The following is a 26,619-nucleotide window of genomic DNA, read 5'->3' on the forward strand; positions in this document are numbered from 1 at the left end:
ACGATCTCTACGTCCTTATATTTGAATCCGTTGGCATCATCAACCGAGTGTAATTCTAGTAGTGAAGAGGAGAGTCCGGTTCTAGTGGTGAATAATCTCGCCACTTTGGAAAGGTTATTCCATCTAGACCAAGAAGCAAGGGGTGCTAATTCTAATCTCGGGCCAAGACGATACCATATTGTAATGGAAGACGAAGAGCCAACAGAAGATATGAGAGAAAGAAAGCCAAAAAGAGATTGTGTCATTCCTTTATTTTGAGCCGAAAATGTGCATGCGTTTATAGTACTAGTCTTGGTCAATTAAGCACGTTCCCCAAAACATTGATAAAATCTTAATTAATAGCTTCATACCACATTAAGGACTACATGATGTTTTAAGTGTGAGGTGTTCAAAAAACGTTTTTTTTTTTTTTAATAAATAGTTTTTAACATAAGAAAAAGTTTTTGGTTGGTCTTACACCTCTATCTTGTTTTACAATTGTTCAAAACGGTACATTGAGGACAATGTTTGATTTAAGTGTGAGGTGGTAAGGCTAAGTAATTTCATTCGTTGTCATTTTTCTTTATTATTATTATTATTTTACTTTTTGTTGTCCCACAGTTTGGAAAATAAAAAAAATTAAAAAAACAAAATTGAAACATTTTTTTTGAAAAATACAAAAGTATGTTGGCTAGCTTGAGTGGTCCTAATACGAAACAACCCCCGATGATGAGATCGAACTTATGTCTTATTGAATTGATTGAATTTGAGTATGTTTAGGGATTGAAGATTAATTCTTATTTAATATATGAATTTGGCGTTTTGTGCTCACATACATTTAAAGTCATATTGCCTATGTTATTATAGATGCATTCATGTGGGAAAGATTATGACTAATTTGTTAAAACTATATATGCCGATTATATGTGAGCTTTTGAGCCGAAAATGCGTATGCGTTCATAGTACTAGTCTTGGCCAATTAAGCATGTTCCCCAAAATGTTGATAGCATCTTAATATCTTCATACCACATTAAGGACTAAATGGTGTTTTAAGTGTGAGGTGTTTAAAAGACCGTTTTTTTTTAAAATCGTTTTTAACATAAGGAAAGTATTTTGTTAGTCTTACACCTCTATCTTGTTTCACAATTGTTTATAACAATACATTAAGGACAATGTGTGATTTAAGTATGAGGTGGTAAGATTAAGTAATTTCATTCATTATCAGTTTTCCGGCAGGCATGGTGGCCAAAATAGCAGCTCATGATGATTAACATGCAAGGATAGTAGGTCAATGCTTGGAGGGAAAGATGATTAGGGTATTTGAATTTCAAAAGAGAAATGACCCTCCTATCCTTATTTTATCTCATCCACCAAAATATTCATGGGCTTTTACGTCATTTTTATGTGGAATTAAAGACTAGATCCACATTTTATGCTTACACGTTTGTCCATTACATCTAACCATCCATTCTTTTGATCTCCATCACTCATTTCAAGTGTCATAGGCCTATAAAAAACCTCATCTGTCATAAGTGAATTGTGACTCAATAATAGGTATAAAAGTTTATTATTGAATTGTAAGATCATTTTGGCATAGACCTTGCAACCATATTTGAGGTTAGATGGGAGGTGCGTGAGTCCCACACGCAGGCACTTGTAATGGTGTGTGCTGCCTCTTCTAGCCTTCAATTTTAATCGATTAAATAAAACTCTTCATTACCATCATGTAGCTATAATTTCTAATACGAACTTTGAATGTGGATAGCCAATTAGAATTGTCATAGTTTCGGATTTTCAAGTGTTAATTCGTGATAATTTGCAAATCATTGTCGTTTTTCGTTAAGATGTTTGAAAATGTTAAATTGACGTAATCCTTATAGTGTGTCCTCTAACAATTTGCAAAACAATTTTTTTTTGAAAAATGTCTTGGAAAACAAAAACGGAAAATTAAATACTGTATTTTTAGGATTTGAGACTGTGTCCGGTGGCTAAATTACAAAATGATTTTCTGAAAAGGTGGTGCTATTCACACACCCCGTTTATTTATTTATTACTTTAATTTTTATTTTTTTTTACAAATTACTCCAACTAACCTCCCTTGTAATTTTTTTTTCTTTTTTTCTATTTGGCAAGTCAATCATCCCCAAATTCTAAACTCTAATTTTCCCGCAGACACAGAGACCTTCAAAACTCTTTGCAATTCTCTTTTCTTTTCCATCGAAAACTTCTCTATCATAGTCATTTTATCTCTCGAATGTGATGGTTTGAAGTTTAATTATGGCAGAACAAGCAACTTGAATGCTTTACAAAACAAGCTACATTATACATAAATTAAAGAGTTGAAAAATTAGTCATATCATCACTTTATAGAATGTTTTATGTCACTAGAAATGGTATCTTGAATCAATGTTGCTTAATCAGATGTGAGAGGTTTTGGATCTCCTTTAGTTTAGGTAATATGCTTATACCTTTCTTCAGTTTTGTATAGCAATCATGACATATCTAAAATCCCCAAACTTAGTTACATCGTGATTTTTCATATGAGCTCTAAACTCGACCACACTAATTGCAAAGCTTTTGATAGATTGCACTTCGTCCTACCCATCAGGTTGTTTTTTTTCTTTTTCTAATCAGCAATGACATTCACGACAAAAATGATTTATTGTATAATGATATTTAATTCATGATTGACTTGCCAAAGAGGAAAAAAAAATGGAGAAACAGAAACAGAAACAAAATTGCAAGGGAAGGTAGTTGGGGTAATTTGTCAAAAAAAAATTAAATTAAAGTAAGAGTGAGGGTGAGGAGGGAGACGAAGACCAAATGGGCCATGTTCTGATTTTGGACAAGGAGCAACATGGTTTGGAGAAACTGGGTTACTGATGTTTTGTGATGGGTGATCTCATGCAAGTTCAGGTTGTTGGCAGAGGTTGCCTCATCAACAATCTCAGCAACTGCAGCATGATTCAAAATCCTTGAAAATCAAGTCACACGCTTCGCACATGCTTCATTATAACAAATTACTAATGGTAGACTGATGGAAGTACCACGCTGTTATGAAATTATGAGGTTTTTTTTTATGACATGAAATTATGAGTTTAGGTATCACGTTGATAAGTTTTTAAGTTCAGGTATCACTTAGGAAGTCAAAAAAATAAGTTTTTAAGTTACATTGGAGGGTAATCTAATCCTAACGTAATTTATAACTCTCTCTCACCACTTGAACTAACTCTAAAGGAAAAAAAAACTCTATTAATGGTTGACACGTGGCTGTCTATGTTGTCTCGACTTCTACTGTGTTGGTTGTGTTAGAGACAATCAGTCTTCTCCATTGAATAGCCAATAAAATGGCTATAATGTCGTGCATCAGTTTTGATATTGTTATTAATGTAGTTAATACAACATTATTGTCTTATGTAAAATTGATCATACATACTCCTATATATTGTAAAGAATGTAATTGTACAAATCAATGAGAATCAATTTCTACATGGTATCAATAGTTTAAGGTGTTAAGCTAGCTTACCTCATGTGTCATGTTCCTCCTTCTATCCAGTTCCTTCATCCTTTTTTCTCATGGGTTCTTCCTCGTCTAATCCTCCCTCCCAAAACACTGCCCAATTTACCAAAGTCAATGAAACAAACTACCTAGTCTGGCTCTGTTAAATTAAACCTTACCTTCATGGTCCCAAGCTTTGGGGTTATGTAGATGGATCTATTCCTAAAACCTCTGCCACCACCACAACCACTGCCACTGACGGCAGTCCTACCACCACCATTCCTAATCTTGAGCACGAAAAATGGTTCACCACTGACTAGCAAATTGTTAGCATCCTCACAACATCACTGATTATAAACGTGGCTCGTCTTACCATTGGATTTGATACATCTAAGGGGATGTGGGATTGCCTAGCCCACCACTTCTCCCAATGTTCCGTTGCCAGTGCCACAAGCCTCAAGTTCCAACTCTTTGATCTTCAAAAGGGTTCCCAATCCGTCGATGAGTATCTTCAACAAGCCAAATCAATTGTTGATTCTCTGGCCTCCATCAATCAACCTGTCTCTGATGCTGACTTGGTTGTCGCCACCCTTTATGGGCTTGGTCCCGATTACCTCATGCTCCGTACTGCTTTTGCCCAATCCTCATCCCTACCTGATTTCTCTGACCTCCGTGCTCGAATCCTTGCTTTTGAAGCTCAACAGACCCGTTTCTCTGATCCTACCTTAGGCACCACCCTGTTTCATCAAAACCCAGCACCGGAATCATAGCCACGTCCTCCCCAGACTAGCAGTGACGGCAGCCGGCCGCTGTACGGTGATCGTAATACACATCGTTTCCGCAGTGGGGGTGCACGGCCTCAAAACGCGTTTCGCGTTCCATCAGAACGCAAACGCACCTTTTTCTCCAGCTCCTTGGTTAGCCGGTCCAACCTAGTCAAATGGGCTTCTTGGTCCAGGCCCATAGTGGTGTTCTAATTGTCAAACAAATCAGCATGGTTCACTCATTGCCCACATTGTTTTTCCAGCCTAACCACAGCTCCTCCATTTGCCGGAGCCCATTTTCTTGGTAATCTGAATTGGTATCCCGATACTAGAGCCACTCACCACATGACAGCCATGCCTCTCCATAACTCTTAACCTTATGGTGGCCCACGTAACGTTTATATGGGTAACGGTGATTCAATGCCGATTTCCCATTCTGGTAACCTTCCTTTATTTATCATTAGGCACCTCTCGTTTCTTTTTAGAAAATGGCTTACGTATTCCTTCTATTCGTAAAAACCTATTGTATGTCGCTCATTTCGCTCAAGATAATCTTGTCTATTTTCTTTTTGCTCCTAACTTTTATCAAATCCTCTGCTTACGAATTGGTTGTTTATTGTTTTAGGGCCCCTGTAAAGATGGCCTTTATCTGCTTCATTTGTCGTCCGTCCCCATCACTCCTCATGCTCTAGCCACCATTCATTCCTCTCTCTGGCATAATCGTCTGGGCTACCCCTCATATCCAGTTTTAGCTTCGTTAAAGATCACTCTTGGATCTCAATCTACTTTTCGTAATTTTTGTCGTGATTGTGCACTTAGCAAATCACACAGTTTCCCTTCCCTTCCAATAATGTATCTGCTACAACTCTCTTTCATATTATTCATAGTGATGTTTGGATGTCCCCCATTTTGTCTGTTAGTGGGTCTAAATACTTTGTTCTTTTCACTGATGAATTCTCACGTTACACTTGGATTTATCCAATGCGTCGCAAAAATGAGGTTCTTACCTACTTTCAAAATTTAGTTGCCATGATTCGTAATCTCTTTAATGGATCCATAAAATTTCTCCAAAGTGACAATGGCACTGAATATGTAAATCATGCTTTTTCTCATTTTTGTCAATCATTGGGTATCCAACAACGGTTTTCATGTCCCCATACACCACAACAAAATGGTCTCGCTAAACGCAAACATAGCCACATTGCCACCATGACCCGCACTCTCCTTCTCACTTTTGGTGTTCCTCAAAGCTTATGGGTTGAAGCACCCTTGACCTCTGTCTATCTAATTAATCTCCTTCCCACCCCTATTCTCAATTGGGATACTCTGCATCATCGTCTCTTTAGTACTCCTCCCTCGTATTCTTCCCTTCGTGTCTTTGGGTGCTCCTGTTTTCCTCATTTAGGTCCCTATATCTCCAACAAACTCTCTAGTAGAAGTGTCGAGTGTGTCTTCCCTCGGCTATAGTCCTAACCATAAGGGCTATCGGTGTCTCAATCCCAAAACTGGTCGAGTCTATGTCTCCCGTCACGTTTTATTTTATTTAACGAAAATCATTTTCCTTTTAAAGAATTGCAGGTACATACATACTAATGTTGATCCACCAGAATTCGTCTCCTCATCCAGTCCAATCCCTCCGCAGGCCCAACTTCCGAGCCCATTGTCATCCCCATCTGCCACAGGCCCAGCAGGGCCCACTCTTAATGCATATCAGACTCAAACGCTTCGGTCCTTCCTCATTCAACCACACCTGCCGCCCTGGTCGATCTGCCCTTGCCAACCACCCCCGGTGATTCTCGCCGACGCCCACCCGCGTCGCTCCGCTGCTCCGATACACGCGCCGTCGACCTGTTCATATAGGGACACCAAATCCCTAAACCAGTATTCTCCTCTCATAAACCTTGTTTCCACCAGTTTGGGTTAAGTCTCCACGCTCTTCTTCTCTTTCGTTATCGATCAATGATTTTGCGGTGCTGTTATATTCTTTCTCTCTTGATTCCAAAATTCATATATGGGAGTGATTCAATTTGTTCTCTTCCTATGTATTTTTCGCTGTTTGTGAATTGAGGTACCTCTGGGTTTTCCTGATTTAGCGCTTTCTTTATTTTCCAGTTATGTATAACACCGTTGCAGGATTTGTGGGTATGATGCTTTAGGCTTTAGGTTATTTTTATCAGTTGCTATTCAATTCAGGCTTTAGTGATAACAACCACGAAGTATCTCAACCTGTTCGGTGAAACAAAGATGCTTTTACTGAAAGTACCTCAATGTGTTTGTTAATTTAGTTTGTTTCATTCAGGTGCGCTTCAGAATTTCTACCAAAAAAAAAGAAGAAAATGTTTTTCCATATAGTCTTGGAGAGGAACATGCAGCTTCACCCTCGTCACTTTGGCCGCAATCTCCGGGAGAATCTCGTAGCCAAGCTCATGAAAGATGTTGAAGGGACTTGCAGTGGCCAACATGGGTTTGTGGTTGCCATTACGGGGATTGAGAACATCGGAAAAGGGCTGATTCGTGATGGCACAGGGTTTGTTTCATTTCCAGTCAAGTATCAGTGTGTTGTTTTCAGACCATTTAAAGGAGAGATCTTGGAAGCCGTGGTTACAATGGTGAACAAGATGGGCTTTTTTGCTGAGGCTGGTCCGGTTCAAATCTTTGTTTCAAACCATTTGATACCGGATGATATGGAGTTTCAGTCTGGTGATATGCCAAACTATACAACATCAGACGGATCTGTTAAGATTCAGAAAGATAGCGAAGTTCGGTTGAAGATAATTGGAACCCGAGTGGATGCAACAGAAATTTTCTGCATTGGTACTATCAAAGATGATTTCTTGGGTGTCATAAACGATCCTGCGAGTGTTTAGGAAATGCAAAACCCAGGGTTAACAAAAGGGAGGAGTCATTGAGTCACTATGTCCAGGTTCAAACACCATGTAAACCTTGTGGGATCTAGTATTTATAGACATGCAAATGTAATGTCAGCCAAGTAAAGTTTGATCTGTGGAAAACAACAAAAACTGTGAACCTTCTTGGTATTTGGATTTGGCTTTTGTATGCTGTATTTTCTGACAATTTGAGTGATCTTATATGTTCAGTTTTTTTCTATGTAGTGATTGATCACCATGAGGAACTTATTAAGAGTGAGAGTTAGCAAGCCAATGTATTGACATTAAGTCCAGTTTGTCTTGTGTTGAACTCTATTGGATAGTCGTTGTAATGTTGATGATGGTAGGATACCTCTTGAACATTTAGTTGAAATTTGCTGAATTTGTGAATTTTTGAAGAAGAATTGTGATAGATTTTGATACTTACTAAAAAAACAAATGCATCAAGATTGGTGTTTTTGAAGCTTGTGTTTCTGGAGAATTGTTCAGTATTAGTTGAAATTGGTGAAGATTTATTCTAGGTTAGTGGCAATCTTTTCTTTTCTCTGTGATAGTTTTGGAGAAGAACATTTGTTATTGTTACTTTGGAATTTCCTCAGAATTTTATATTCCAGATTGATGCTCAGTCTCTGGAGGAGCTAGAACAATACTGATAGGTCGAGCTTTTCATATATATGAGTAAGAGAGACAAAAGTATTTGCACTCTATTAAGACTTAGATAATAAATATGCAGTGATTTAAAGCTTTTCTTTCACAATTCCTCATTATTAATTAAGACAATGAAAGAAGCCCTTTTGGCTTAGCCACGAGCTACTGCTACTGTGCATCCAATCACTGGAATACAGGGACCCAAAAATCCAAGATTTTGGCTGCCATTTTTGATTTGGACGGGACGCTTTTGGACACAAGTATCAAATTGCTGTCTACTTCACCATCCCTTTTGGACTGGTCAATTTGCATTTTCCTTTTTTCTTAAGGATGCGGCCAGTGCCACTCTACAATTTTCTTTGTTCATCATTCTTGCTTATTACACCCTACATTTTAATTTCAATTATTAAATTTACTTATCTGATTCATTTCTCTTTTCAAGAATATCCTTATATGACATATCCAATTAAAAAAAAAAAAAATTTTAACGAAAATCTCTCATTTAATTTATACCAATAAAAAAATAAAATATATTAAAATTTTCTAATAAAATCATAATCTATTTCAAAAAATTAAATCATAATATGATTTACTTTCATTTTTTTATTTTTTTTTCTTTTTCAATTTCAGTGTTCTTTGTTTCAATCCATGTAGAAAGATTAATACGTTTCTTCAAAAAAAAAAAAAAGTAGTAAGTTTAGAACTATGAGAAATGAAGATGAAATTGATTATTTTTTTCGTGTTTTAAATTTTTACTTTCGGTGTTCACAAAGGGTATTGCAAAGATTTTGATAAAGTTAACACTAATGGTTTTGTGAATTGAATAACAAATGAGATTTTCTATTGGGACCTCCCAATTTGCTCATTTGACCTCTACCTCTTTTGAATTATTGAATTACATATATATCCTCTTATAAAATGACAATTATAGACAATGAATTTTAATTAACTAATATTTTCTTTACAAACCTCTCTACCTAGCTAGTTTTCACGATACAGTGGTTTTAAACCCTAGACCTGTGATCTTACTCTCATCCATGATAACGTTCCCGTTCTGATCACAACGTCAAAGCCAGCAACGTGCATAAGAGCTATTGCAACTATTTGAAATAACGTTATTAATGGATACACAATTCAATGTTTCAGAGCCTCCAAGTAAGGTATTATTTGAATACTAGTATAAAGTTTGTTGTTGATTAAAAGGCTAAGAAATTTTTTCAGAACTCTAATTAAGTTCTTAATCTAGACTTTGTTTAAGGTTTGGTTGGATGATGAGAGTTTTTGGATGGGAGACGATGGCTTTTAGAATTTTTTTTTTTTTTTTTTTTTTTCTGCGTTTGGTTATTGCTGGTGTTTCTTGCTTTGTTTTTTTTTTCTTCTGCGTTTGTGTTCGACTCTAACATTATCAATCTTCTTAATGGCCTTCAGTGTGTTTAATCACCACATAGGAGCATATGAGTTTGTTTCGATTAATAGGAGCATAGGAGTTAATGAGTTAACTTTTATATATAAATATTGTAGTCAAACTATGTGTGCGTACTGCAAGTATGGTTCTAGCTAGAATCATGATTTATTTTTTGTTTAGTAATAAAATATGGTCCAAGTTTGTGTTTGCATGCAAAATATAAAAAAATAAAAAAATATAAAAAAAAATCAAGGAATGGAGGTGTAGTGAGTGAATTAGAGGTATAATGAGTAATTTCTTGTTTTGTATGTGAATAATATAACTAAGGTTATTTTAGGAATTCAAAAGGAGGTCTAGTGAGCAAACATTGGGTATTTAAAAGCAAGAAGGAGGTGTAGAGAGTAGAGAGGTCAGATGAGCAAATTTAGAGGTTCCAATAGAAACTCTCTTTAATTAACGATGAGGAGGCAACAAAAAGACAAAAAAAAAAAGTAATAAATTCAAATTTGGGTGGAGAAGATAAAGATTAATGTTAGGGAAAATTTTGCAAACAGTACACCAAGTAAATGCCACTAATAATTTTCATACATAAAGTTCTAAACCGAGCATTTTGGTACATGAACTCTCGAGCCCGACCCATTATGTAGACACGACGTCAATGACGCCGTTAATTTAAGGGGTAATATAGTCTTTTCAGTTTGCTCAGACCCAGCTTTCTCTCTCTAGTCACCTAGCGTGTTCTCTCTCTCTCTCTCTCTCTCACACTATGGCCATGGGCACCCATCTCTCTTCCCCTCTCCCAATCCCGATAACCTTTGCAATTCCAACCATTACCATTAATCCACAGCATGTCTCCTCTGCTGAATCAACACCTATTACCATAATCCCAAACCCTAAGAGAGACACAGAGAGAGAGCAACAACCATGGCGGCTCCCCCGATTAAATCGATCCAGTGCTTTGGCCGCAAGAAGACGGCGGTGGCTGTCACCTACTGCAAGGAAGGCCGCGGCTTGATCAAGATCAACGGCTGCCCAATCAAGCTCGTGGAGTCGGAGATCCTCCGCTTCAAGGCCTACAAGCCCATCCTTCTGCTCGGACGGCACCGTTTCGTCGGTGTCGACATGAGGATCCGCGTTAAGGGAGGAGGTCACACTTCTCAGATCTACGCCATCCATCAGAGCATCGCCAAGGCCTTGGTTGCTTATTACCAGAAGTTCGTGGATGAGCAGAGCAAGAAGGAAATCAAGGACATTCTCGTCATGTATGACCGTACTCTCCTCGTCGCTGATCCAAGGCGTTGCGAGCCAGAGCTAGGTTTCGAGTGGCTGCTGTTGTCGGTTTCGAATTGCGCCTTTCCGAGAAGGACCGATTCGGACCAGATTTGTATGAGGCATAGGGATTGTGGTGGTGATCAGTGATGGGGATGGGCATAGGGATCGTGGTGGTGATCAGTGATGGGGATGGGATTAGAATAGGGTTTCGGTGGGATTAGAAGTGGGGTTGAGTTTGGTGGGTATGGATTTGGAAGGTGGAGGAGATGCGGTGGTCGCCGGGTTGAGGTTTCTGGGTGTGGAGAGAGTCAGAGGAGATACATTTTTTTTTTTACCAAAAAAATGAGCCAGAGTGTGAAAGTACTAAATTATCATTCGACAAATGAATAATGACATTAAAGTTAACAGCGTCATTGACGTCGTGTCTACATAGTGGATCGGGCTTGAGAGTCCGTGTACCAAAATGCTAGGTTTGGAACTTTATGTATGAAAATTATTAGTGACCTTTACTTGGTGTACTGTTTACGAAATTTTCCCTTAATGTTATCCAATGAGAAATTAAGTAATCTTTGTATTTAATTAATTACTTATGTATTTATTTTTCCTTACATATTTGGATTTTAGAAAATTAGTGTATTTATTAGTCATTTTGCACTTGGGTAATATAGTCTTTCAATAATTCAAATGTTTGTACGGTGAACTAAGAAAATGGTAGGGTGGCAATAGCCGCACCCTTTTCTTAATTATCAAACTGTGTCTGGCAGAGCAGGCTACAAAAGTGTCTTCAAAGGAATAAGGAAAGGGAAGAGAAGAGGGAGATAGGGAAGATACTTAATGACTCGTCAACCGCCAAAAGGACTATGAGCTCTATTGACTCCTGATGTATCAACAAAAGTAAGCCACTTTACTGTTCCTCTATGTCACAGATATAGGCTATGTTTGGTATGGCTGTGCTTTTCAGAAAAGCTGGCTTATGCTTATTTCTGAGAAAAAGTAGCTGAAAAGAAAAGCAGCTGAGTGTTTGGTAAACTGGCTTTTTATAAGTGCTGTCAGTGGCAAAGTGTTTGGTAAACTCAAACTGGCTTGTGCTTTTTGTTTGTAGAATGACCAAATTGGACATAAGAGATTATTTTGCCTTGATTGTTTTGTAATACAATGTTGATCAAATGCTTTTGTTATTATTTTTAATCTTTATTATGTCCTTATTCATTTTTGTCAACTTTCAATTTTTATAAATTATGGTGAGCATATGATTAATATTGGACAATTTTAAAAATAACTTATACAAATATATTAGTAACATTAATAGCAATTGGTTTCTGGTTCGCATCAAGTAACCACAAAAAATATCATAACATATTCAAATGTTCACGTTATTACGCGCACTCATCAAACTTTGAGTAATGCTATTTCTTATTATTTCCATTTCTTGTGCACCATGACCATGATATTCTTCTTCTACATCATCATCTATCTCTATCCCACGACTTGACCCACCACCTTCTCTTTCTTCACCATGAACAAAATGTCTATCACGATGTGCATGTCTCCGTATATAATTATGAAGTGTCATGGTGGCAATGACAATCTTCACTTCCTTCTCAAATGAAAAACCTTGCATGTCCTTTAAAATCTTCCACTTTTTTTTCCAAACTCCAATTGTGCGTTCTATAACGCTTCTAAGAGAAGAGTGTGCTTGGTTAAATACCTCTTTCATTTCTTGGTTCTTGCCTACGATATTCTTGAAAATGTTGTCTTGGACCTTTGTAAGGTCCCAAAAACCCACTCATTTGAGGGTATCCCGAATCTACTACATAATATTTTCCTGCCAAATAAATAAATATTAAAAATTTGACAAAACTTCATTCATAGCATTAAAGATTTTTTTTAAAAAAACTATAATTAAATATATTACCTGGTGGAGGTTTAAGAAAATTCATATCGGGATTTCGAAGAACCGATAGAAACACTCTTGTATCATGAGTAGACCCTTCCCAACCCGCACATGCAAAGATAAATTGCATATCAAAATTACATATTGCCATAACGTTTTGAGTTGGTATTCCTTTTCTACCAATGTACGGTATTTGATCTTGAGGAGCTATTGAAGCGGGAATATGCAATCCATCGATAGCCCCAATACAATCCTGTAAATAATGATGTTATTTCTCAATGAATATAAGTAATTAAGGAAATTGATAATTTATAAGTAACAATATCATAAATACCTTAAAATGCAGCATGTATCTCTTATCCCTCATTATCTCTGGTGCAACCCCATTAAATTCAGATCCGGCGGCTTGATTATTTCTTTATCTAGTTTACACAAAAGATCTAGCGCTTCTCTAAAATATCTAGAAACAGTTTCACCATAATGTTGAAATCATTCTGCTACTGACCTATTTCTACATCCCTGTCCTGGGCAATACAATAGCACTCACACTACTTCAACATGACTTGTCCTGTTTGAACCCAACACCCCAAATTTGACTTCCAAATCGCTACATAACCGATAAAAAATACGTCCTTTTGCATTCTAAATGCATTGTAACACCGACTGTCATTCCCTCGTAATACTTCCATTATCCACTTATTACCTGTTTAGGGAGATACCATGCAAGGAGTTTTATGAACATAGTTCATATAATAATGTTGGATGAGCAGAGCATTAAGTTGTACACTTCGTAAGAATATCTCATCCTCAACTTCATCTACTCCCGAATTGTTCATATTTCAATCATAGACCTGCAAATTTAAATGGCAACCTACTAAATGTTATAAATGTAAACTAATCACATAATAAAAAGTAATGATCATGATTTGTAAAGTATATATAAGACATTAGTACATTTAATAATCCATTAGCAGTATAATAAGGTTTATATAATAAAATAGGGTTTAGGGAATTGCCTCACACATGCTGAAAAAGATAAGATCAACTTCAAATCTCGTAATAAAAACATGCTGAAAGAAACACAAACTTAAAATCTCAAACATAACCTAATTCTATTTTTCATTCATCTCAAATTTCAGCCACTCCACCTTCAAGTTAGGATCGTCCATGGTGCAATACATCTCTCTCTTCTCTGAACTTAAAAACAATCGGGTGGTAAAAAACCACAACCTACTACCCTGCTCAGCTCCAGGCAATGAAGAGACATCCTTCATCACTTCCTTAATACTAGTCCCTCCACCTTCCTGCACACCTGTATTGATCATTGAAGTTGCTGTACTTGTACTCTCAATTGACTCACACATTTGGTCAATTTGTTTAGCCAAATGAGCAGCACCTCCCACCTTTTCCTTTTTTGGTCTTTCTCCTTTACCTTTCTCAGCTCTCTCATTTCTTTTTCTTTTAGGTAGAGTGGTTTTAGGTTGATCATTGTCCTCAGAGTCACCACTACCTTCAAGGTTGCCACCTTGCTCTGGACTTTTAGGAATGGGTAGTGTAGAAGATGGTGCATATGCATGCTTTCCGGTGGCTGCAATACCCATGAACATCTTATCCAACTTGACTTCAAACTCGGGTGTAATCCCCTTTTTCTTCAACTTTGCATATTCCTTGTTTTTCTGAAAAAAAAAAAAAATTTTTATCACCAATCATAACATGTTTAAGACCATAAGGAAATGCAATAAATTGTGAAAGAAAATAAAGAAACATATTTACAAACCTCAATTTTGCCACGCCACCACTCCTCGGATGCATCAATAGTCCGTTTCTTGTGATCCCACCCAAGACCGGTCTCTTTCCCCTTCAATTCTTTCCATAATTTCCAATGTTCTTTAAGGGAATCCCATTTATTTTTCAGTTGTTTTTTCGTATATTCTTTTCCCGTTTCTTAGAATGACGCCTATTTCAGTTATGGGAGAAGCTTCTTGGTTGATCAGCAAAATCGAACTGTCTTCGCTATCAAAAGTAGCCCAAGCTTTAGTACCTATGGAAGAAAAATAAATGCAAACATATCATGAAACTGGTAAACTATGAGAATATGGAATATGTTGACACTTGTTTGCTGTGACAAACTGAATGCAGAAGATTGAACAAGAAGCCCCCCGGCTAACACATTACCAAACATTCTAAAATGCTACTAGATAGTCCACTGCATAATTAAATAGACCGCAGCCTATCTGAATCTGTTTATAAAGGAAAATAAGTTTAAGCCAGCTAACAGCCAAAACTGACATAACCTCATAGTTGAAAATTGCAACACCCACACAATTGCGACCAATTGTGACAATCCATATGGTACTGGGACCAAATGCCATACTAACAAGTTTTGATGAGTGAAAAGTTAGCTATCACGCACTCCAAATACAAAGCTATAACCAAAGAAGTAGATGTTATGTAAATATCTTGCAGTCTTGCACAAAACTAGCCATATATCCATAAGTTATAGCTCAGTTCTTACTGTGCAGAAAATAAAGGCCATATGACAGCACAAACAAGCAATGTCATCAAGTAATGAAAGATTCTAGAACTGTGACAATATTTGAATCATTTAGCGTATGCAATCAATAGTAAAAATCCTCATCGGATGGACATTTCATGACCCCATCTAATCTTGACATATGTAGCAATAAAATACAAAAATCCATTATCCATAGTGCTGCAAGACACTGATGTTAACCGGTTACAGCAGAGCAGACAGAAAATGTAACACTTGATTCTAGCAAATCAAATATCAACATCACCAAATCATAGATCCTTTACAATAGCATCTGAGGAGTAATTGAGTTGCAAATAATTAACTTGGCACTAGTCTTCTATCCAACAGTATTGTTCAGACAGTACTTCCTAAGCTGCTGCGTTCGGAAAGAAGCTTAATTTTCCTGGATTTCTAAGTGATAGACTTTAAATCACAAAATCACATCTTTTCAAATTTTATGAATTGCATATTCCATTCTTTGAATCACAAACTCCTTCTAGACTCCAAGCAAGAAAATTTAATTAAAAAAAAAAAACCAAGATATCCAATATAGATTAGCAGAGGATGAGTCATACGCTAGGGATCTAAACAATGTGCTTAATCACTAGACCAGTAAACAAATGATGAATCATACGAACAACCAACGATTACATTATATATGAAACAAACCAAACTACACCAGGAAAACTTCTTAATAGACAATTTCTGTCAATGAACTTGCAATGATTAATTAGCACTCAAGCATTACGGAGGAACAATCAAAGTTTATTAAAACAGAGCAAGTGTATGGCAAGCACAACAAAGAAATTCCAGAGGCAGAACAAAGAATTTATTGCACCACATGTCATTACCAAAACCCAGCTCTTTCACAAGCCAAGTCCTAATCATAAATTCATATGTAAATGAATAAGCTAATAGATAAATAAACGAAAGTCAATAAACTAAAGCCTATGGAGGTAACAAAAGTAAATGAATAAACAGAAGTACCTCTATTGTTCACTCCAGGACCTTTAAAAACAGTAAAATCTAAGATATAGAAAAAATTAAAGCTAATAAAATCTAACATTTCTAGCAAAAACACAGAGGTGAGAGGAAAAAACAAAGACAATGATTTCATTCTTTCATCTGATCAAAAGAAAAAAAAAACATTTAATCTACAAGAAATGGAGCAATCCAAATGCTGATGGTGACGAAGGTTAACGACTTTCGGTGGACGCGGAGCCAACAAGTTCCAGAAATGGGTGTCTTTAGTTAAATAAAAAGAGCAAAAAACAATAGCAGCCCATCTCAGGAAAAATCCAATAGGAGGGTATGGCCTGAATGCCAAACTCATTACTCAACCTCCAAGTGGCAAGAGACTCAATTATTAGAGAAGACTTCAGTCAACAAAAAGTGATCCCCCCACGTCGAGGCTTTCATAAACATGAAACATGAAACTACTTTAATGAAAGTAACAATTGTTTTTCTAAAAAACAAGTATTTCAGAAAGCAGCATATTTTCAAAGTTCACTCAAAGAATGGAAACTTCACTCAAGCAGCATAGTCATTCATACTTTCTTTTGGTAAAGCGTGTGTCGTAAAGTTTTATTTCTAGGTAAAGATCAGTTATAGCAGTACCTTGATCAACAAATTCAAACAAAACCAGTCATATTCTTCTTCTCATCAAGACATCACTTATGATTCCTCGATCAATTTTCCCTAATTGGAGAAGTAGAGATGGACAGAAGCAGAACAGTTTAAAGATCAATTACATTTTCAGCAGCTCACTAATGAGTTCAAATTCCAGAAACAACTCTCCTAAAGCAATTCAAAACTCTACTGTTGTATGCTTCTCAAAGAAAAAACTCATTTCTTCCAACATTAGAAAACCAAGCAATCTGTAGCTAGCAAAATTTGAAGAAAAAAAAAACAACCAAAATCCCAGATCAAACATGCACTTCTTCTAAGCCCAGAAACCCAACGTCACATAGCAATACAGAATAAAAGTAGCAGCTAGATAATTGGTAATTGAAAAGACAAACAAAGGAAACAAGAGGCGAGCACCTCTTGACAAACAAGATTCTAGCTTTAACTACAAAGTAATCAGCTTCTTGGTTGAAACTGTGAACTTATAAATCATCAAGCTTACTCAATAACAATTGCAAACAAGGATTTGAATATAGAAGCATGAGCCAGATAGGGAATCATAGATTGAGAAATGAAAGATGAAATAGGAACTGAAATTGAAAAGGGAGGAGTTATTAATACCTGGAAAGCTTTCGATTTTCAGAGCCTGGTACGAAAATCTGGGGATTGGATTGAGGCTTCGAACACGAATGAGAGGAGGCAGTACTCAGTGAGATGTCTTGTGCGTGTTCACTGCCGCGCAAGAGAAGGGTTCGATGGCATTGTGTTGTAATTGCTGAAAGGAGGAGAGGACACGGGTCAGGTGCTTATAAGCAGGGGAGCAAAAACAGCCCCCCCCAAACGCACCCATACATACAGATACATGCCAGTTTAGAGTTTTAAATTAGCAAACTAACAATCACCCTGTTCCAAGGTGCTATACATATTTAACATGTTAAAAGGCTCTCTCTAAGCAAACAAAAGAGCTTTTCTGATGACAACCATATGCCTCATATATTATAGTACGTGCGCTTTTGTAGTAATGTTTCTTCTGTGCTAGGTTCTTAAGTGTATACTTTTAAGTTGAAGTACATGAAAGCTCTTCCTGGTGCTACTTGTCTTATCAAACATCTCATGCAGTACCTACTGCTCGTGCTTCAAATCCTTATGTGAACATGTAAACGCAAAGATCTCTCCCGATCAAGGTTTTTACTTTATTTTTCTCTTTTTTTGTGAGGTTGATATGTATTAGATAAAACCAATCTTTTAGACCTTCAGATTCTTGTTGAGAATGACCAATATCATATCTGAGCCAAAACTTGACAGGAAACGGAAGACGTTTTGCGCAAAGATCTCACCCCATCAAGGTTTTTACTTTCTTTTGCTCTTTCTTTGTGAGGTTGATATGTATTAAATAAAGTCAATCTTTTGGACCTTCAGATTCTTGTTCCAATATCATATCAGAGCCAAAATTTGACAGGAAATGGGAAGACGTTTACAACTGCTTTTTGTGTCCTACTATATTGTGTTATTTGCTTATTATGGGCTTCAATGAGGGTAGCTTATAAAGCTGATACTAAAGCTACATCTGTCAAACCATTTCAAAATGAATTATTCTTGATGTGCTTGGCAAAGAAGTGTTATGATTTGATCTTTAAAGTCATCACTCATCAGGGATTTACTTATAAAGAGCTTATTCTTGTTTCCTTTAGGCCAAGAAGGAAGAATCTCTGAAAAACATAATAGTTGATCTGTGATTTCTCATACGTTAGTAATTTATTAATTCCTTTATATAGGTTGGTAGGAGTGGTTTTCAGATTCCTTGGTAGTGACCAGGTTAAAGCGGGGAAGCCCTCCCCAAATTTGTAAGCTAGTGCTTTCACAGAAAATTTAAGATATTGGTCAGATCATATACTATAAGGCTACCCCGATCATATACAAGTGCTTACATCTTCTGTTAAGTGAATATCAACTCCTTTTCATTTTACTTCCCTTTTATAAGATAGTAGTGAACTCACCAGATTGTTTAAACATATAGATCTGAACTGAAATTTGTATCATTCTTATGAATAGTCCATAAAATTCTACTATAAACCAAGCAGAGTACATAGGTACCTGAAGATGTAGCCGATTATTGGTGAACTTGAGTTTTCTTTTGGTAGTTACTCCTGCAGCCTCTGTCATTTTCCTTATTTGACCAGTTTTTACTAGTCACAACTCACAAGTGTTTGAATTCTATTTCAACAGGGTTGGTGTTAAAGCTGCCAATGCTGCGGGAACGGAGGTAGTGGCTGTTCCACCCCATGATGAAGCTGTTGGTTGTTGTTCCCTTGCAAACACTGTGCTTCATTCACTGTTGGAGTTTCAACCCGAGCATTGGGGTCTTCCTCCTTTTGAAGATTGTATATCTTCTAGCTATGTGCCCTTCCTTTCCTGTTCAATAAATGCTTGTTATATGCTTTCAGGGGTAGATAATGCACCCAATTGAACAAAATGATTTGAGTGGTCTGTATGTCAATGAGTTTGTCGGCGAAGATGCATGTATGTGAATCTTTTTATTCCATAAGCTTCATGAATTAAGTTCCGGGTCACAATCATTAACCCAATTTCTTGCTGATTTTAGAGATACATTTGACTTTTTCTTGGAACTTACCTGCTTTAATGCTTCTAAGTTAGCATGGGGTGTTTGTTCCTCAAGTTATTTAAACTAGGTATTTTACTCAATTGGAGGCATGTGGTGTTATGGTTAAGAATTGTGGAAGTCTGCATTCAATTTAATCCGCACACTAAACATAATCAGAGGATGGAAAATCCGCTCTGCCTGACCAAGTTTTGGTGAGTTTTATTTGGGTGGGCTCTAGTGGATATGCAAAAGAGCTACAGGATAGTGGTTGGGATTGGAATTGATCACAGTTCCTGCTCTCCTAAGAAAAAGACTGAGCAATCAACCTTAACTAAGTTAACTTTTTTGACCATTTATTATTTTTGCAATTAGGAACTGTTGAAAATAATTAGCTTATCAATTGACAATTCATTCTGTTTTGGTATTCCAAAAGTAAAACAAGATGATTACTCAATTTTAGTTGATGCTCTTAGTTCCATTTGATATGCACAATCTTTTTGTCTACTTAAATCTACTTGGCTCTTTGATGCATCAAATACATCTAGTTGATGGAGACAACTGCTGTATCTTAAATTAGCAAGTGAAATCGCTGCTTGTTGCCTACATCTGTGGATTGAATAGCAAGGTAACAAGTAACAACATAATTGTGAAGATAAACTAGTACAGATAAAAAGAAAAAGAAGAGAAGACATCACATTCCTGTTCTGATCTGTAGAGACAGTGCCTCTAATTTAATCAAGTGAAACAAGTCTTGGCTGTTATTATGTCACCAGAATTCTTTCTTCTAAACTTAATCGCTTTCAAAAAACATGTAAAGCTGTAAAAGTTAAGCATGCTAGCAGGAAATTTCATCCCTGGATGAAGAAACACTCGAGGAATGCAAGTTTATTGCAGGTGCTGCATTGGATTTGCCAATATTTAGTGAGCATGCTTATGTGCCTCTTTACCCAGAGAAAACACGCTTATGGTTGCCACTGATGAGCTACGACACTACTGAATACTGATATGCTGAGCTTTTCTTTTAGTTAAGAGAGAAACGAGTAATGTACTCTATTACAACTTTGATAATAAATGTGCAATGATTTAATAGTGGAAGTGAATTGTTTGCCTTCTTATTTCTAGTCCCTTTTAGTATCTGTCTGTTGGACAATGAAAAACAATTGTTGGTGATCTTCGGCACAAAACCCACAGTTGTAAGGTTATGAAAATGGTACCACAATAAATCAGTCAAAATCTAACACAACTTTATATTTAGTATAATTAAACCTCTGGTACCTGGGAAGCTTTTCACTTGGTCCCAAAAGTTCAACTTCTCACATTAATTTCTCAAATTGGCTAGCCAATTCAGAAGTCGGGTCTAATTCCTATTACTTTGGCTGGATTATTCGTAACTGCATATATACAATACAGGTGTGATGATCAGTTGGAACTTTGATTAATTAACATCTTTTTTGGTTGCCCTCCTACTTCCTTTAATCCGGGGGAGGTGTAATTTAAATTGGTTAAATTATTTCTGTGCTAATTAACTTGAAAAAACAAAAGCAGTGAATTTTGTTTTACTTAGAAATGATGAGTTGAAGTACTTTGCTCATTTAGTCTTTAGATTAGCATACATACACAAAGAATTGGTTTGCTCACATATGCCAAAAAGTTATTCTATATAAGACTATAAGCGTTAGTAAGGGGAAAAACAAGAAACATCATTATTGTATTTAGATTTGGCTATTAACTTGTCGTGACATCAAATGTGTCATATCAGAACATTTTATGGGGCAGAAATATTGCAGAGCAACTTTTGGGGCACGGAGATGTCATAGCAACACCATTGTTTTCTCTATATAAACTCAGCAGTCTACCCTTTCATTGTATACCTGCTCATTATATCTTTTACTTCATCATAGCCTAGCCTACAATGGAGTTCATCAACCAGTGCAAATGTATCTGTTTGGCCTTGATCCTCATGCTAGGGGCTTGGTCTTCTGAAGCCACTTCCCGCAGTCTCCAAGATGCAATGATGTATGGGAGATACGAGCAATGGATGGCTCGTTATGGACGTGTATATACTGACATTGCTGAGAAGGAGAAGCGCTTCCAAATATTCAAGGACAATGTAGCCTTTATAGAATCTTCCAACGACGAAGTACACAAACCTTACAAATTAAGTGTCAATAGATTTGCAGACCTTACAAATGAAGAGTTCACAGCCTCAAGAAATCGATTCAAGGGGCATGAATGTTCCACAAAGACCACTTCTTTCAAATATGAAAATGTTACCGTGCCAGCTACAATGGACTGGAGGCAAAAAGGAGCTGTGACTCCCATCAAGGACCAAGGCCAATGTGGTACGTATTTAATCATCTAGCTAACTGGCTCTGAGCCACTTTGAAATTTGAATTGTTTCTACTCTAAATGCTAATAATATGTTGTTTGTATATACAGGATGCTGTTGGGCTTTCTCAGCAGTGGCAGCCATGGAAGGAATTACTCAACTTTCAACTGGTAAGTTGATTTCTTTGTCCGAACAAGAGTTAGTGGACTGTGATGTCAATGGTGAAGACCAAGGCTGTGAGGGAGGCTTGATGGATGATGCCTTTCAGTTCATCAATCAAAATCATGGACTTAGTACCGAGGCTAATTACCCCTATACTGGTGTTGATGGTACATGCAATGCCAAGAAGGAAGCAAACCATGCAGCCTCGATAACTGGCCATGAAGATGTGCCCGCAAACAGTGAAAGTGCACTTCTTAAGGCTGTCGCTAATCAACCTATTTCTGTTGCCATTGATGCTAGTGGATCTGATTTCCAGTTCTATTCAAGTGGTGTTTTCACAGGAACTTGTGGAACGAGCCTAGATCATGGTGTTACCGCTGTTGGTTATGGCGTCAGTGATGATGGGACTAAGTATTGGTTGGTGAAGAACTCATGGGGGGCAGAATGGGGTGAAGAAGGGTACATAAGAATGCAAAGAGATGTTGCTGCACAGGAAGGTCTTTGTGGTATTGCTATGGAAGCCTCTTACCCCACTGCTTAATATACCAGCAATGAAATCAATGAATACACACACACACACACACACACACACCATATTGTTATGTGTATATGAATGTGCCTTGTAATACATAAAAGCTACCATATATATATGTAAGAAAGTTAGCAAGGTTTTCTTAATACAAAAGTGAAGAACCATGTCTAGTTGAATTATCCAACTACCATGTCTGCAAAGTACGTTTTCTTCTCTGAGGAAAGGAAATTTGAGATTAAGTCTCACTCATCCTTCTTCCATTTGGTTCCATTCTAGAATTCCATGGATTGCACTTATCTTGGAAATGCCATAATAAATCTAACTAAACTAGTGTAGCTCCTTGCAAGAGATACGTACAAGTGCTATAAGTATATCATGTACTGAGCTTTCTGTCAGTGATAATTTATGAGCTTAGACCCCTAGTACCAGGATCTATGATTTGAGTATCTTTCAACACCGCAAGTAGCTAGGGAGCTCACAGGCTCATAACAGATGAATCGAGTTGCACAAGATTGGATAACTTTTCTCTCTGGTTCATTTTCTCTTCCATTTGTCATTCCATTAATTGCATAGCTTGTTGATGTCATTGCTGAAACACAACCCTGTGACTGAGTTCATAGCAAGATTGATCTCAACAACATGAAGATTGATGAGTTCTATGATTATGAATGGCTTATAATAAGATAAGTCTTAGCTATGCTATTGCATTGTCATGAGGCTTTTGCTTCTAACCAAGATTCTAAATCTTGTTTATCTATTTAATTTTTTCCAGAAAGAAACGTACACTGCTCAGATTTGACATTCAATGGTACCACAATGGAATAAGTTGCCATGTGAAACGTAACCATCAAAGTTAATAGTTTTATCGTATCGTAGGCACTGAATTGATTTGTGATGCACTGAAGTGAAAAACAAAGACATTAAATGGCCTGAATTGATATGAGGAACTTCAGCTTTCAAGATTTTAGTTTCTTGTCTACAAAGTTATATTTTACTTGCTTAGCTAGTAAATTTTCACAATTTTTAGGGGCTAAAGTGAGACATTTGGGGTTTTATTGAGTAGTGCCAACAGATGAGGTTATGGTAATAGTAATGCTAACATTTTGGGTGGTAGTAGTACCAAAAGCAGACTAAATTGATCCGCGTGCTGTAAAGGATTATTTTCAGAGCCTGTTTTGCTTTCGGAAATAGGCTCTGTTGCAAGAGAGAGAGAGAGAGAGAGAGAGAGAGAGAGAGAGATTAATGAGTCAGGTAGCTAAATTCATAAATTCAAATTATAAGGAGATGTAACTGATCCTATATGCTTTTTATTTCTTTTTTGCTGCAAGTGTCTGTTTCATTTCCAAGATATGCAACTATATTACATAGAGATTCCGGTTAGTGTACATATATTGGAGGGTGTTGACTTGATGGGATACAATACATGGTTACTGAAGATACTAGTGTTCCTTCTGAGTCTACACAAGCAGTGAAAGACTGGAAGAATAATGATAGTCACCTTATGACATTGCTCACTGCTACTCTTCCTGCTGATGCAGTGTAAGGGGGGATTATCTTCTGCATTGAATTTATCCTTTCCATTTTATCAAAACTGTGTTGGAGTTGATGGTAGATTATATGAATCAATGATATAAGAAGTTTGATAACTGCTGCATATATATGAAATACAAACTACAAGTACAAAGTTAATTTAGGAAAGCTCAATTATCATTTTGATAAGTTGCTGCATATCAGCTTTAATTTTATTTTCCATCTTAACAAAGATTGAACTTTTTAGCTATCTTGCTTTGGTTGACCACAACAATTACAATATAGGAATCTAGAATACTTGCCTTTATATTCCATAACAAGCATGGAACACTAATATTACATATATATGGAAAAATATTAGCAGAAAATGAAAGCAACAAATGCCAGAAGTAGTGGCATCATTAATTGAAATGAAGACTTGGAAGAGGTATTGTAGACTGTTACAATAGAGAGAGCTACAAGAACATTTACAGAAATACACACGTCCTAGCCTTCCGTTTCCTTCTCTTAGGTTTAGGGGGCTGCAGAACAACTTTGATGGCAGCATCAAACACAGCTTTCACATTCTAGAACAAACCACAGAACACAAAATTCGATTAAGCACTAATGTATGCAAAACTTCACAAGTAATGTATCAAGTATATGTACAAACTACAAGCTACTGCACCACTGAATTGGCAATAGTGCTAGTCATGTGAGATTAATTTTCATCAACCAAGTTATGCAACAGAAAAAGAAATCATATTCAATGGATAAATCCAATGGTTTCCACTCAGTATAAGCAATTACATATTTACATGTACAGGCTAAGGTGTCACTACAAGCAAAAGAGAGTATAGCATATAATGAAGCCTGGAGAATCATTGGTAACATAAAAACATTAATTTGAGTCATAATTAAAGTTGTGGGGAAATATACCCCCTAAAGCTTTTTCTATGATCTCTGCTACCAAAAGAAAATACAATATTTGATTGTAGGACATATACATCACAGCTGATGTGGACTTTGATATCACAGCTATATTGGTAGTAATAAAGAGGTGGAATTCCTGATCCACCTTTCTTTTCAATTTTCTAGTGAACACTTGAGAAAGGTTCATACATTTTGGTTTTAATTACAGTTTTATGACTAGTTATAATCATTAGGAAATTAACCGAATTACCTGCTGAGTCTTGGAGCTGCACTCAATATAGACTGCAGCACCAATTGTCTTCTTCAGTTCCTCACCCTGCTCAAAATTGAATATAGTCATCACTTTTATGTATTGACAACAAGAACTTCTATTAGGAAGCAAGAGAAAGACGATAGAATATCGACTCCTATACATGCATTTTTCTTTAAGGGACTTGCCTGTGTAGTTCCTATCGGTGTAGCACCAGGATGATCAATCAAATACTGTTTGTCGTCTCGCAAATCTGCAGCCAATACAATCACATATAATTACAGACTGAGATGGCCGCACTCATACACATGTATACAGTTTGCTTATCACCGAAGTTTGTTCCTTTAGTATAAACAGAACATACCTAGTTTTGTTCCCACAAGCACAATTGGGACTGTTGGGGCATAATGCCTCAATTCAGGTATCCACTGTAAATAATAAACGTGATTTAAATTTGGATTCAGACAGCTGAGAGTAAAAGATTGAAAGGGGAAAGTGGAAACTACGAAATAACCTTCTTGGCAATATTTTCATAGCTGGCTTTACTGATGAGAGAGAAGGCCAACAAGAACACATCTGCACCTCTATAGCTAAGAGGCCTCAGCCGGTTGTAATCTTCTTGTCCTGAAGTCACCAGACCATAATAAGCATATGCATATTGCACATATGTGAAGGTTCATGGTATTTATTCTATCATATTACCAATTCAAACCATCTTTTATACAAAATCCACCACCAAATTAATAATCCAGATAGAAAGTGAAAATATGATGGCATAAAGTCTTTCAAAAGAACATCTTCCTAGGAATAACCCAGTTTAAGTTATCCAGGCTTAATTATTTTAGTCATTTTGTGTTATGCAGAACCATTACTTCAATAAGTAATACGACCTTGATAATCTGCACCATGGTAAAATAGCAGAAACCAAGCACCCACATAGAGCAATTACTTACCTGCAGTGTCCCACAATCCAAGGTTAACTGTGCTTCCATCCACCACCACATTAGCACTGAAGTTGTCAAACACTGTAGGCACATAATCCTACAACAAAATTTGGAAAAAGAAAACAGAAAAAAAATGTCATAAATTAATGAAACAAACTGAACTGATTTAACTATGAATCGTGATGAAATTAACACCATGCTTCTTACAGTGGGGAAGGTGTTGCTGGTATAAGAGATTAGCATGCAAGTTTTTCCAACAGCTCCATCCCCAACAGTGACACACTTGATGAATCTAGCTGTGCTCATCTTTCTCTGCAACTCTGCTTTTTTTTTTTTTTGCTTTCACCCTCTTAGCTAACTATAAGCTCCTCTCTGTTCATTCCATGATGTAGTTTGACCCACTTTGCCTCTGCCTCTCTTTCCTTAGTTTTCTACTCAAATTAGAGGCAAGACAGAGAAATATGAGGATGTGGAATTTGGTGGGTGAGTTTGAATTTTGAATAGAAATGGAGGGCAAGTTGGCATTTAAAAAGATAAGGGCCACAACAACACCCACTTTAGCTTTTGCTGCTTTATTCTGTAGTTACTATGATTGCAAATGGCTTTCTGTTTCTTTAAGGGGAAGGCCAGAGAGCCTAAAAAAGACCACTAAGGATGTGTTGGCGCGTTTGGTGCTAGTGTTGTTAGTTGGTTAAGTGTGGGACAAGGAAGGGTTTAATCATGAGTCTTTGAGAAAATAAAACCTTGCCTAATTTAATCAAATACTCATAATCGATGCGTGTAAAAAGAAAGCTTAGAACCCTACACAAATGAAAGGTATTGTCTTCTACTCTTGTAATCTTGTATCGTA

General features: G+C 36.7%; 5 protein-coding genes and 1 pseudogene across 5 annotated transcripts; 4 read left to right on the forward strand and 2 right to left on the reverse strand.

Annotated features, from left to right (window-relative positions):
* Positions 1–5,970: 5,970 nt before the first annotated feature.
* Positions 5,971–7,423, forward strand: LOC133736951 (DNA-directed RNA polymerase II subunit RPB7). Its single transcript, XM_062164570.1, has 2 exons — positions 5,971–6,161; positions 6,542–7,423. The coding sequence occupies exon 2, from the start codon at positions 6,579–6,581 to the stop codon at positions 7,107–7,109; it is 531 nt and encodes a 176-aa protein (XP_062020554.1). The 5' UTR covers positions 5,971–6,161; positions 6,542–6,578; the 3' UTR covers positions 7,110–7,423.
* A 2,651-nt stretch (positions 7,424–10,074) lies between these two features.
* Positions 10,075–10,602, forward strand: LOC133727506 (small ribosomal subunit protein uS9-like). Its single transcript, XM_062155104.1, has one exon. It carries the CDS (start codon positions 10,108–10,110, stop codon positions 10,600–10,602), a length of 495 nt encoding a protein of 164 aa, XP_062011088.1. The 5' UTR covers positions 10,075–10,107.
* Positions 10,603–13,252: 2,650 nt separating this feature from the next.
* LOC133727515 (L10-interacting MYB domain-containing protein-like) lies at positions 13,253–14,721 on the reverse strand. The gene is made up of 3 exons (XM_062155111.1): positions 14,574–14,721; positions 14,127–14,293; positions 13,253–14,025 (listed from the first exon to the last, which is right to left on the reverse strand). Exons 1-3 carry the CDS (start codon positions 14,719–14,721, stop codon positions 13,462–13,464), a joined length of 879 nt encoding a protein of 292 aa, XP_062011095.1. The 3' UTR covers positions 13,253–13,461.
* Positions 14,722–17,079: 2,358 nt separating this feature from the next.
* LOC133727526 (bifunctional riboflavin kinase/FMN phosphatase-like) lies at positions 17,080–20,114 on the forward strand (annotated as a pseudogene).
* An 858-nt stretch (positions 20,115–20,972) lies between these two features.
* LOC133736962 (senescence-specific cysteine protease SAG39-like) lies at positions 20,973–22,317 on the forward strand. Its single transcript, XM_062164582.1, has 2 exons — positions 20,973–21,452; positions 21,550–22,317. The coding sequence occupies exons 1-2, from the start codon at positions 21,023–21,025 to the stop codon at positions 22,140–22,142; spliced, it is 1,023 nt and encodes a 340-aa protein (XP_062020566.1). The 5' UTR covers positions 20,973–21,022; the 3' UTR covers positions 22,143–22,317.
* Positions 22,318–23,945: 1,628 nt separating this feature from the next.
* LOC133724853 (rac-like GTP-binding protein RAC2) lies at positions 23,946–26,284 on the reverse strand. The gene is made up of 7 exons (XM_062151732.1): positions 25,977–26,284; positions 25,779–25,866; positions 25,340–25,449; positions 25,190–25,253; positions 25,014–25,078; positions 24,826–24,891; positions 23,946–24,229 (listed from the first exon to the last, which is right to left on the reverse strand). Exons 1-7 carry the CDS (start codon positions 26,073–26,075, stop codon positions 24,131–24,133), a joined length of 591 nt encoding a protein of 196 aa, XP_062007716.1. The 5' UTR covers positions 26,076–26,284; the 3' UTR covers positions 23,946–24,130.
* Between the last annotated feature and the right edge of the window lie 335 nt (positions 26,285–26,619).

Source organism: Rosa rugosa, chromosome 1, assembly GCF_958449725.1.
Source record: "Rosa rugosa chromosome 1, drRosRugo1.1, whole genome shotgun sequence".
NCBI classification, from domain to species: Eukaryota; Viridiplantae; Streptophyta; class Magnoliopsida; order Rosales; family Rosaceae; genus Rosa; species Rosa rugosa.

Excerpts from the sequence above, each read along its gene's own strand:
- LOC133736951 (XM_062164570.1), top strand. The coding sequence starts at position 6,579 with ATGTTTTTCCATATAGTCTTGGAGAGGAACATGCAGCTTCACCCTCGT.
- LOC133727506 (XM_062155104.1), top strand. The coding sequence starts at position 10,108 with ATGGCGGCTCCCCCGATTAAATCGATCCAGTGCTTTGGCCGCAAGAAG.
- LOC133727515 (XM_062155111.1), bottom strand. The coding sequence starts at position 14,721 with ATGGCATTTGGTCCCAGTACCATATGGATTGTCACAATTGGTCGCAAT. Across the intron at positions 14,294-14,573 it reads ACAGATTCAGATAGGCTGCG|AAACGGGAAAAGAATATACG; the intron begins GTCTATTTAATT and ends CGTCATTCTAAG. Across the intron at positions 14,026-14,126 it reads GGTGGCGTGGCAAAATTGAG|AAAAACAAGGAATATGCAAA; the intron begins GTTTGTAAATAT and ends TTTTTTTTTCAG.
- LOC133736962 (XM_062164582.1), top strand. The coding sequence starts at position 21,023 with ATGGAGTTCATCAACCAGTGCAAATGTATCTGTTTGGCCTTGATCCTC. Across the intron at positions 21,453-21,549 it reads CAAGGACCAAGGCCAATGTG|GATGCTGTTGGGCTTTCTCA; the intron begins GTACGTATTTAA and ends TTGTATATACAG.
- LOC133724853 (XM_062151732.1), bottom strand. The coding sequence starts at position 26,075 with ATGAGCACAGCTAGATTCATCAAGTGTGTCACTGTTGGGGATGGAGCT. Across the intron at positions 25,254-25,339 it reads ATGAAAATATTGCCAAGAAG|TGGATACCTGAATTGAGGCA; the intron begins GTTATTTCGTAG and ends TATTATTTACAG. Across the intron at positions 25,079-25,189 it reads GCTTGTGGGAACAAAACTAG|ATTTGCGAGACGACAAACAG; the intron begins GTATGTTCTGTT and ends TATTGGCTGCAG.